The 10,918-nt window shown below is 42.4% G+C and overlaps 1 protein-coding gene across 1 annotated transcript; it reads left to right on the forward strand.

The window, feature by feature from the left end:
- Positions 1 to 121: 121 nt before the first annotated feature.
- Positions 122 to 9,942, forward strand: map3k2 (mitogen-activated protein kinase kinase kinase 2). The gene is made up of 17 exons (XM_056750668.1): positions 122 to 556; positions 1,338 to 1,410; positions 1,538 to 1,653; positions 1,859 to 1,899; positions 2,172 to 2,271; positions 2,414 to 2,527; positions 3,121 to 3,208; positions 3,319 to 3,449; positions 3,529 to 3,608; positions 3,745 to 3,812; positions 3,928 to 4,020; positions 4,715 to 4,933; positions 5,738 to 5,886; positions 5,977 to 6,108; positions 6,221 to 6,350; positions 6,482 to 6,659; positions 6,748 to 9,942. The coding sequence occupies exons 2-17, from the start codon at positions 1,407 to 1,409 to the stop codon at positions 6,965 to 6,967; spliced, it is 1,863 nt and encodes a 620-aa protein (XP_056606646.1). The 5' UTR covers positions 122 to 556; positions 1,338 to 1,406; the 3' UTR covers positions 6,968 to 9,942.
- The last annotated feature ends 976 nt before the right edge of the window (positions 9,943 to 10,918 follow it).

Raw genomic sequence — 10,918 nt, forward strand, 5'->3', positions numbered from 1 at the left:
AATCAAAAAGCTGCCCGGAGGCGTTGCAAACATGGCTGCCGAGTGTGGAGACGTTTTGTAAAGGGACTTTGGTTATTTCTCAGCGACAGCCGACTGATGGCGCTGTGGAGTCACTTGAGTTTTGAGTCAAACGACAGCAGCGCTGTTCACTGAACTACTGTTTGCGTACTTAATTCCTAACAGTTCTTATCGTGTCGTTATGCTCTCTTTTATTCATTTTATTCCACGACAATCTCCGTTTCCGCGTTCTGTATTGGGTGTCTTAATATTATTCCCTCAGTTTAATTGACAGCTCTTCGTCAGGTAGCGCGCGATAAACCTAATGTAAACAAACTTCGATCGGCAGTCGCAGGTGACTCGTATTTTCATCCACGAATCCCCCAGGAATCGGAGACACTGGCTGTCACGAGTGTGTAAAGTGTCTCGTGGTCAGTGGGAGATGATACAGGCTCTAGACTGAGTTAGATCCGTGTGTTCGAGTGTCGGGAGCGGGTCTGATTCGTCTCCGGGGCCTCATATCTGTGGATGAGGAAGTGAACGGACCGAGCTCACCCAGGTGCGTACATGCATTTTATTTATGTCGTTCTTAGCAGCCCAGTACATGGTAAAGATAATTCAATGACGTTAGCTTGTCAGATTCTCTGTGTTGGCTGCTGCAGCGCGAAGTCGCTTGTTAGCTTAATGCTAATGTTGGCCTAGAGAACGTTAGCTAAACGGCGAACCTTGTGTTTAGTTTGTGTGCTCTGATTTTTTTACATTAATTTATGTTAAAGACGAGACTAAATGTAATAGTTAAAATGTCATTATGCCTTTAATGGTCTGTTAAGACGAGTCCTCAGTTGGTTAGCTTGACCTGATATCATTTGACAGCTCTGTATGCTAGCGAGTTAGCGTAGTTATTATTTACCTGTTTTTTTGAATAGACACGTTTTTGGGGGATTTTATTTCTTAAATCTGCGTATTACGTGTTTTGTATGACATGTTGTAAGTTGTTCTGTTGTCGTCTTCATTCTTTCATACATACATAGACACAAATGTGGCAGAACAGTTAGCTGTCAGATGTAATTTGACATTGACCTACAAGTACGTTTTGATACCAAACTTCAGATTAGGTCAGTCCAAAGTTTTACAAAAACGAAGCCTCTTGTTTCCAACTGTTTCAATAGCATTGATTTCTAGTGTGCTGTCATATAAAGATGAACTGCATGCTCTTCTGTGCCAGTATTTTACTGTGGAGTAATGTTTTCAATAATGGTTTATAATCACATAACAGAAATATTTGCTCCTGTATGTTCAAGATCATGTAAACTTCATGCAATGATTTCACTCATGTCTAGGAGAAAGGATCCCATTTGATGGGAGAATCCTCTTTCCTTCCCTCCTGGGTGAATCGGTGATCTGTCAAAATGGGTATGTTCCCCGTCATGAAACTTAACTAAATAACACACTCATGTATAATGTCATTACTGTGTCGCTATAACCTGTACATTAATAAATCTGTGTCTAACATTTAAATGATGGTTCTGATATCTTCTAGATGAGCAGGAGGCACTGAATTCCATCATGCAGGATCTGGTGGTGCTGCATCGATCCAGTCGACCATCTGTTCTGTGTGACCTGAACAAACCCAAGGCCTCCTCACCCAAGAACCAGGTCGGCGCGGTCTCATTCTTCCCTTCCACATGTTTTTATCACTCTGATATAAGCTTGAGTTTAAACAGATTTGAATAGACTGTTGTCAATTAGGATGATGACATCACTTAGCCTGCGATGTACATGTTGTCAGTCACTTCACACTGTTGTGCATATCACCCAATGTGCATTGTCTTTTTGTGCTATTGTATTTACTCGTCCACAGAATGACGTGAGGGTGAAGTTTGAGTTCAGAGGAGAGAAGAGGTAATGACCACAAATCCTGCTTCTGTTTCTTCATCATCACTTCTTTTTTTTTTGCACTTCCCTCTTGAGGTTTCTCTCAAAAAAACCTGTTTAGCTGAGCGTTGCATTTGCTTCGTAATGGAAGTTGTGCTAGTCTGTCCACATCCACAGTTATATTGCCATTTAGCTCAAGTGTGATTTGGACCGGATTTGTCTTGTGGTTTCGTTAGTCATGATGAGTTTGTGTGTTGTTGCCGAGGCTAAAATATAACGATAATATATTTTTACTTCAGGATCCTACAGTTCCCACGGCCCGTCAGTCTGGAAGATCTGAACGCCAAAGCTAAAGTAGCATTTGGCCAGAGCATGGACCTGCATTACACCAATAATGAGGTACCAGAGATGTCATCCTGTCACTATGATCTACTAGAATGTCAGTGTTGGTGTACGCGTGGAAGTGTCGCAGCATTGTAGAATTAAGTTATGTAGCCACACCTCTGATTTATGTTTTCTCGTCCATTACTCTTTCCTGTAGCTTGTGATTCCACTGAGCACTCAGGATGATCTGGATAAAGCCGTAGAGCTGCTGGATCGCTCTGTGCACATGAAGAGCCTAAAAATTCTGCTGGTACTGCCCTCCTGTACTCAGGTCAGTGTGCTCTAGAGTGTCTCATAGTATGTTACCACAAATGCACCAAGGGGTTTTTCCATCGCTTAACCAATCGATTAATCAGTTAAACGGTTGTTTCAATAAACGGTGAATGAGCTAAACCAATGGATATGTAACATACACCAAGTCACAGATCATCCACACGGTGGTGGTATAATTCATAAAACTCAGCCTTCCTCTCAATTGGTTAAGAGGGATTTTAAAATATGATCTACAACATTAGTTTTATAAATTAAAGTTTCATTGTAGCACGATTGCAAAACAAGCCATAACCTAAGCTAGTGGTTCTCAAACTTTTTCGTTTTAAAGCCCACTTAGTGTAGGTTCCATTTACTTTTACAAATCTTCAAATTTTAATTAAACCAAAAACATATTCAGTTATACAATGCTGGAACATTAATTCTTTTGGTTGGTGGTCTTATTTTTGTGATGTTTTATTGCATAAAATTGAAGATACATTTCCAAATTTTATAAAATGCCACAACATCTATGCCTCCCCCGGATCCATCTTGCGCCAGTTTGAGAACCCCTGATCTAAGATCAGAGCTGAAATACAGATCCTGCTTTTTCAGATCTCCAGTAAGGATCTGACTGCTCATGATAACTTGGACAACACCAACTTTAGGACTGCGGACAAAAAGAGTATGCTGGCACTCATAGGTGTGTTTATAATACTTCTGTATGAACTTAAAAGAGTTGAAGAAAAGATGTTTCTGTGTCCTGGCATGCTTCAATAAGCCTTTTGAACGACATCCTTTTCCCCTCTCCAGGTTCTCAGTCAACCGATCGCAGTTCTCCTCCTCCAGGTTATATTCCGGACGCTCTGCAGCAGGTGGCCAGAAACGGGTCTTTCACAAGCATTAACAGTGAGGGTGAATTCATACCCGAGAGCATGGACCAGGTACAAACACACACACATCTGTTTGAGCTTATGTGCATTAATCAGTCTGTGTGTCTGACTCGGTTCTGTTTCTCTCTAGATGCTGGACCCTCTGTCTATGAGCAGCCCTGAGAATTCAGCATCAGGCAGCTGTCCGTCCCTAGATAGTCCACTTGATAGGTAAAAGAATGCATGAATTCAGACAGACACAGCACAGTATTTTCCCCCCGTGAATCCAGATGGCAGTGTCTTAGTGGGGTCAGACACATTGACTGTTTGCGCTAACGCACACTTTTGATCATATCTCACCCTATAGCGACACCTATCCCAAATCCCGTATGCCTCGAGCCTTGAGCTACCCGGATAACCATCAGGAATTCCCAGGTATGCCTTTGCTCCTTCTCTTGGTATGGCATCACGTTAATCCTCAGTATAGTTTGAATTTTACAGTATTACTGTTTATTTCCACTGTGAAAGAAGTGTGTGTGATGCTTCACAGAGTATGACATCCCAGTGTTTGAGAAAACAGGAAAGGGCGGAACCTATCCGAGGCGATATCACATCTCATTCGGTCTGCAGGACTACAGCGATGGTGAGATTACATGCACACTAACATATGCCTCACAATATCAGTTGGCATAACCATTTATGATTTTTCATGCCACAACAAAAATAAATGTGCGATTGAAAACATTATTTTTATTTATAAAATAATCGTCATAGTAATATTTTAAAAATATATGTTTTGTAGTGTATTTTTACAATATATATTGCCATATAAGTATAAATAATCATGTTTTAATAGTGTATATGCATATATTATTAAAGTTATTTTAGTTTTTCAATATTTATATTTAAAATCAAATTCAATTAATAGATTTATTTACAGTAAAAATAATTTTGATAAGGTTTAAATGACCCTTTATGTAAACTTATTAATTGTATTTATACATTTACTAGGTCTGTTACTCAAAAATAACCCAGACTATTAACACCAAATAAAACTAAAGACATTTGCTAACCCTTTAGAAAGAACTTAAAGCATTAAATGCACCAAATTATAAAATAGAACAGTTAAACATATAAGTCGGGGCAGGTCACGTTTTGGCATTTCTACCAATAGGATGAAACAGACATCATCTCGTAAAAAAGCCACAGCTCCACAATATATTTTTCAATCTATTGTGCCACAAATATCCTCCTTACACCGCTCATTTAAAGCATGCATTATAAATCAACCAGTATCCAGCGTTCTCCAACTAAATGCACTGTTTTATTTGGCACAGGACGGAAGACGTTTCCCAGGGCGCGGCGAACACAGGCTCACGGTTTCCGCTCTCCGGTGAACTTCAGTCCGACAGAGCAGCAGAGTCCCAGCACCAGCAGCGGGAGCAGCATCTTCACACCTGAGCTGGAGGAACCGGGACACCGGCGGCGCGGCAGTGACATAGAGGCCACCTCCAATCCCACTCTCTCAGTGATGGACATCAGCCCTCCCAGTCGCTGTGAGCAGAACACACAATCTCTTCTCATGTCTTTCTTCTGCCGCTGAACTGACGTTAGCTCACTGTTTACTTTCTATAGCATGGTCAATGTGCAAGAAAAGACCTTGAGTTTGGGTGATCTACAGGAGCCGTATTTTTGCAGTTTCGCATCGTGTTTATGATGGCGTTAAGCGAAAACTGTAAAAATACAGTGATTTTTGTTTATGATTTTGTGGCTATTTTGAAGAGTAAATATTCTGTGTTTTTTTAAGGTCTACTTTGGTTTATGGAGTGTCCATCAAGTTTACATACCTACACGATGTAAAAACACGTTCATTTTCTAATAATAGGCAGTTATTGTGACCTCACTTCTTGACCAACTCTCAAATGATTCGTTGGGCGATTCATCTGTCTAATCCCCTCCTTTCTGTCAGCCTGCTCTGATCTGTTTGGTCAGATGGTCTAGTCTTCTGTGATTGGTCTACCGCGTGCAGTGTCGCAAATGGAACGTAGGTGGGCATTACACGGAGTGATGTAAATCTGACCCAGAACTGAAATGAGGCCGACGATTCGTGCGCGCGATTCAATAACTTTGTTATTTGTTCACTTTTGGCATTACAACTTGGCAGACTGCTCACATTCACACACAGCAACATTGCACGCGGCATGAAATGTCATTTTAACGACTTTGTAATAGTTTCTCTTTAAGAGACAAAATGGAGCTGGTATCATTCGCTACAACAGATTGTTCACCTACTGAAGTAAGTTGCTGCAGAAATCATTTAGTTTAATATGTAAATAAAGCTGTTCTCTCCTCCTCCACAGCTCCTCGGGCTCCTACAAATTGGCGTCTGGGGAAACTTCTGGGTCAGGGTGCATTCGGACGAGTCTTCCTCTGCTATGATGCAGACACCGGCCGAGAGCTTGCGGTTAAGCAGGTGCAGTTTGACCCCGACAGCCCAGAGACCAGCAAGGTGAGCGGACCGTTCATCCTTCAGAACGGCCCATGTGTGGTACGTCCAGTGTGGATATTCACTTACTCAGGTGTGTGTTTGTGTTTACAGGAAGTGAGCGCTCTGGAATGTGAGATTCAGCTTCTGAAGAATCTCTTTCACGAGCGGATCGTCCAGTACTACGGCTGCTTACGGGACACGCACGAAAGGACGCTCTCCATCTTCATGGAGTACATGCCCGGGGTGAGTCTGCATACACACAGTACACATAAAAATTACCCACAATGCATTCCAAACCAGCATCGCGAGCGATCTTTTTTGTGTGATTTTCTTCTTTACATTTCATTATTCAAAGGGTTCAATTAAAGACCAATTGAAGTCGTACGGTGCTCTGACGGAAAATGTCACACGTAAATACACGCGGCAGATACTGGAAGGTGTGTGCTACCTGCACAGCAACATGATCGTCCACAGAGACATCAAGGGTGAGATGAATAGAGTCTTTCATCTTCTTGGTGCAGGTTTTCAAAGAGGGAAGGTCTGGCTCATGAATGTGAAGTGATGTGGACTGGATGCGACAGGAATGTTTATTTCTCTCTGCTTTGCTCTCGCTCAGGTGCCAATATCCTCCGGGACTCCGCGGGTAATGTGAAGCTGGGTGACTTTGGTGCCAGTCGACGGCTTCAGACCATCTGTCTGTCAGGAACGGGCATCAAGTCGGTGACAGGCACACCCTACTGGATGAGCCCTGAGGTTATCAGCGGCGAGGGATATGGCAGGAAAGCTGATATCTGGTCAGGCATCCCCTTTTAGGCACTTTCTCTCCAAAAGATGAGATCTGTTTGTATTTGAAACTGACGTTACCGATGCTGTTCTTTCCAGGAGCATCGGCTGCACCGTGGTGGAGATGCTGACCCAGCGGCCGCCTTGGGCGGAGTACGAAGCAATGGCGGCCATCTTTAAAATCGCCACACAGCCCACCAACCCCACTTTGCCACCCCACGTGTCGGACCACGGCCGCGATTTCCTCAAACGGATTTTTGTGGAGACGAGGCAGCGTCCCGCTGCCGAGGACCTTTTGCGGCACACTTTCGTCCACTAGCCCCCTCTGACCCATCAGATACTTCTGTACGTGTCTGTAGGGTCACCTGAGACTCCTCCCAGCAGGCATGAGAACACCTCCCCAGGACCGGTGTGACACGACAGCCTGTGAACGTCACGGCTGAACTGGGGCGGTGATTTAAAGCAGCTTGATTGCACCTTAATTTCACTCGGGGGTAAGTACCCCTAAAGACCAGAACGGATCCCTGTAAAGACTAATGGATGTTTGGTTGAAAAGGGTTTTATTTGTTTCAAATGTTGAAATATTCCCCATGATTGTGGAGAGAGAGCCTTAGCTCTGGAGAGTCCCGGCGGATGCACTTGGGTATTGTAGGACGATGTGGGACCTCCGATCGAGGCAGGTACGCTAACACGCTGCTAAAAGGTTAAAGGTGACGGATGCGTGGGACTCTCCAGCCCGGCTGTCGTGGCTCCTACAAGTTCTCATTTTCTTGCACAGTCCTCATGGTATATATACACACACACACACACACGTACACATCCGATGATCAAAGATCTCACTGTAGAATATTGACTCACTATGTTGTACAAACACAACATTTGCTGGACTTTCCTCTCATTTTATGGTCGCCGCCACATACCGTCTCCCTCCCTCCCCTCACCTTTAGCTATAGAATCCATCAGGGTCTGTCACACCTCGCCGGCTGATTCGTTTCTGTGTGCCTTTTTTAAAAGAACGTATCCTTCCTGCAGTTTTTGTATTCTGTCGTCAGCGTCCAGTCATTTTTCTAGAACTGTATCTGACTCAAGTCTTTGTGACTTGTGCAGAAATGATGTATGAACACTTCATACTGTTTCTAGATCAGCATTAGCGGCTCCGTTCTGCCTTTCCCCCCCTTCGATCCCTCTTCAGGGTCAGATTCACCCGTGCATTCTCTTTGACGCAGTGCCGTAGTCTTCAATCTGGTCAGGTAGGCAGGTTGAACAAACACACTCACCAAAGCGAAAACGAAAACCCGGACCACACAGGCAGGGTTCAGTGCCTGGACAGTCGTTCATCGTCACTTCGCAGCTCTGGAAAACCCATCGATCGAGAACGTTGCAATGACACTCCAAGTGCACTTTTTAGTAAAGACAACCAGAGCCGGATCGTTTCTCCTGATATTTGCCACACACACACTCGAATAAGTTTCTTGCTGATGTCCATCAGTCCACGTTGCAGTGTTCATGCCAGTGGCGTATTTCTGTACGATTTAGATTTCCACACATCGCTTCTCAGCACTTAACGGTTTGCCTATAAATGAACCTCGCTATCCCACAATGCCTTGGGACAGGACGTTTCATTTTATCAAACTCTACTTTTAGCACTTACACGCGCTAGGATACACCCCTGGATATCTGATTCGTCGCGCTCTCGCATCCCACGCTTAAGTCCCATATTCCAGTGGATTTTTTTATTTTGGGTTTTTCATGAACTGCCATTTTTAAGTGAAACGTTACTCACATCGCCCCTTCAATGAGAAAGAGAGTATGGTACTTTGCGTATACGTCAACATAAGCACGTACATGTTTTCTTGATTTACGTGAAGAATGGAATTCAATTGAATCCGAGCTGATTTCATAATCATAAATAGAGGATCGGTGCCAGTTTTAAAACAGAATATGCGGTACTTACGTCTTAGCAAGTATAATTACACTCCAAGAAAAACGTTTACGGTTTTGTTTACCGATGATGTAAACCCACCTCCATGTCTACCCGTATTTTAGAATGATTGCTTTCCATTGATTATTTTCTTTGTTGTGCTGTTGTCGTCGCTCTGGCAGTATTTGAAGGATTTCTTCATCACTCCGTACAATGGGTCTGGACTGTAGAGATTATAAAGCCCGTTCTTGGAATCAAACCCACGTTTATCTTGACATAAGGAGCAATACCCGTTCCGACAGCGTACACGCCACAGGAAGAGAGGAGGCAGTGTGTGTTTGTCATGTATGTACTGTTTTCATGTTTCTTTGCTGAAATGTTTGCACATTTTGAGACCATGGTTTTTACACTGATTTGAATACATTTACCAGTGTTTTGTCAGTCGTTGTGTGCGTGATGTTCTCGAACGCGTCTTGATGAATGCTGTTTTTGATGAAACCGTTGCCCTGGATACCAGCTTTGTTGGTTGTGTTGGTCAAATGGTCACTGGCTCTCATCCACTGCAAGTTTGTGGGTGATTCTTTGGCTACTATTCGTTGGCCAACAGAAACTGAACTAGGACACGGCGGGATGATGATGTTTTGCGAATTAGGAAACTTCACATAGGATTGTAATGTCAGGATTGATGTTTTTCACCTCTGGCTGTCATTCAACTCTTCGGCTGAATAAGAATTGATTTAGTAAAGTTGTGCAGCTGCAGAATTCAGTGTTTCATCTCTCAAAAGTGAGTAAGTGAAGCCTCTTCCAGTTCCATCCGAACGGCCCGACACGCCACTGCTGCCACTCCAGGGTTACGAATGCACTTTGTATTTGTTTGTGTGAATGAAAATGTTGTCTGTTTGTGTTTTTATGTGCGACGATTGATTGAGAAAATGCCAGCGCACTCTGAATGCCTTGCGCCTTGTACAACCCATGATAGAAAAGTTAAATAAAAAGACGACGTTTAGAATTCAGAAATATGTCATTTTTTAAGAGCGTACACATCTGGTACAGAACTTCTATCTGTTGTTTGTCCTCTTTGTCTATCGAATGAGAAAAGCCATGTTTATAATTCTATTTGGTTTGTGACCAATAAGCCTGTTTATATCAAATCTGTATATCAGTGGTGCGCATATTTTTTTTATATATATATTTTTATTTTTGTTTGTTTTTTTTACTCGAAATTCTACGCATGTTTGGCATCAGAAAGGCCGGTACGGTTCCGACTGAGATTTGCTGGATGACATCATGAAATTGTCTATGACGACTGGCACTTTGTAAAGTGTTGCTAATGATAATGAAAATAAATAATAAAAGATATTTATTTCACTTTTCACGCCGTTCTGTTGATTGTTTGATCGCTGCACGACATTTATTAGTCATCATCATGAAGGATAACATGGTGAATTATTACTACTTTGCTGTTCAGACCTGGACTGGATAAGTCGAATACAAATTAGGTGAAAGAAAGAAATTTCATCTCGATATATAGGGAACACCAGGGATCTGATGTACTCCAATATGAAATTTGTCTGAAACCTACACAACGTTTTGATGTCACAAACAGTTTATCATAAGTAAAGTTCTGGGTCAATAATTTTCAGTATGTACCGATGTATAAAATACATAACAAGCATTTTATGTGTTGCTTTTGACACCGTTTTGAGTAGTAATCATAAATGAAAATATTTTTCAGTAATGAAAGATTAAATTGGGCGCAGATTCTTTAACATTCTTTGCTCAGTTTGACCTTTTTCATGTGTTTTATGAATTATTTTGTGTTTCACCTTCTTACTGAAAAAATATATGAAATTGTGACAAGGTGGATCAATGCATGTTAAATGTTATTTTAACGTTCAATAACTTTTTGTAGTCTGTACTGTTAGACTTTAAAATATGCCCTGCATGTCCAAAAATTGGAGAAAGGCGATTTCTAATCGAACTGAGGTTTATTAATCAGATTAACAAAAATACAGCGCTGGGTTGCTGGACAACACCCTCTGTCCTTCCCAGGAACAACAACCCCCACAGCACATGGCCACAGCATTTATAGTTATTTCACACCGATCTCTCTTCTGCCGGGGGCCGGGATCCCCCTGCCTCCACCAATCACCAACTTCTGCCTTATCTCGTTCCTGTAAAACACTTCTGAAACAACATTCCAAATACCTCCCCCAACCCCCTAAACAACTGCAGCAGAAGATGCCTTTTCTCCCCCACAAACTCACATTCCTCTGCTGCAAGCACTTCAATATCAGCACATAGCTTGGGTATCAAATGTATGTATTAAAACACTCACAATATTATGAC

The sequence above is a fragment of the Triplophysa dalaica genome, chromosome 6 (genome assembly GCF_015846415.1).
Source record: "Triplophysa dalaica isolate WHDGS20190420 chromosome 6, ASM1584641v1, whole genome shotgun sequence".
Lineage (NCBI taxonomy): Eukaryota > Metazoa > Chordata > Actinopteri > Cypriniformes > Nemacheilidae > Triplophysa > Triplophysa dalaica.

What these genes read in the sequence shown, in the direction of transcription:
- map3k2 (XM_056750668.1), top strand. An exon ending in CCTCCTCACCCAAGAACCAG is followed by an intron (nt 1,654 to 1,858) that starts GTCGGCGCGGTC and finishes ACTCGTCCACAG; the next exon opens with AATGACGTGAGGGTGAAGTT. An exon ending in CTAGATAGTCCACTTGATAG is followed by an intron (nt 3,609 to 3,744) that starts GTAAAAGAATGC and finishes CTCACCCTATAG; the next exon opens with CGACACCTATCCCAAATCCC.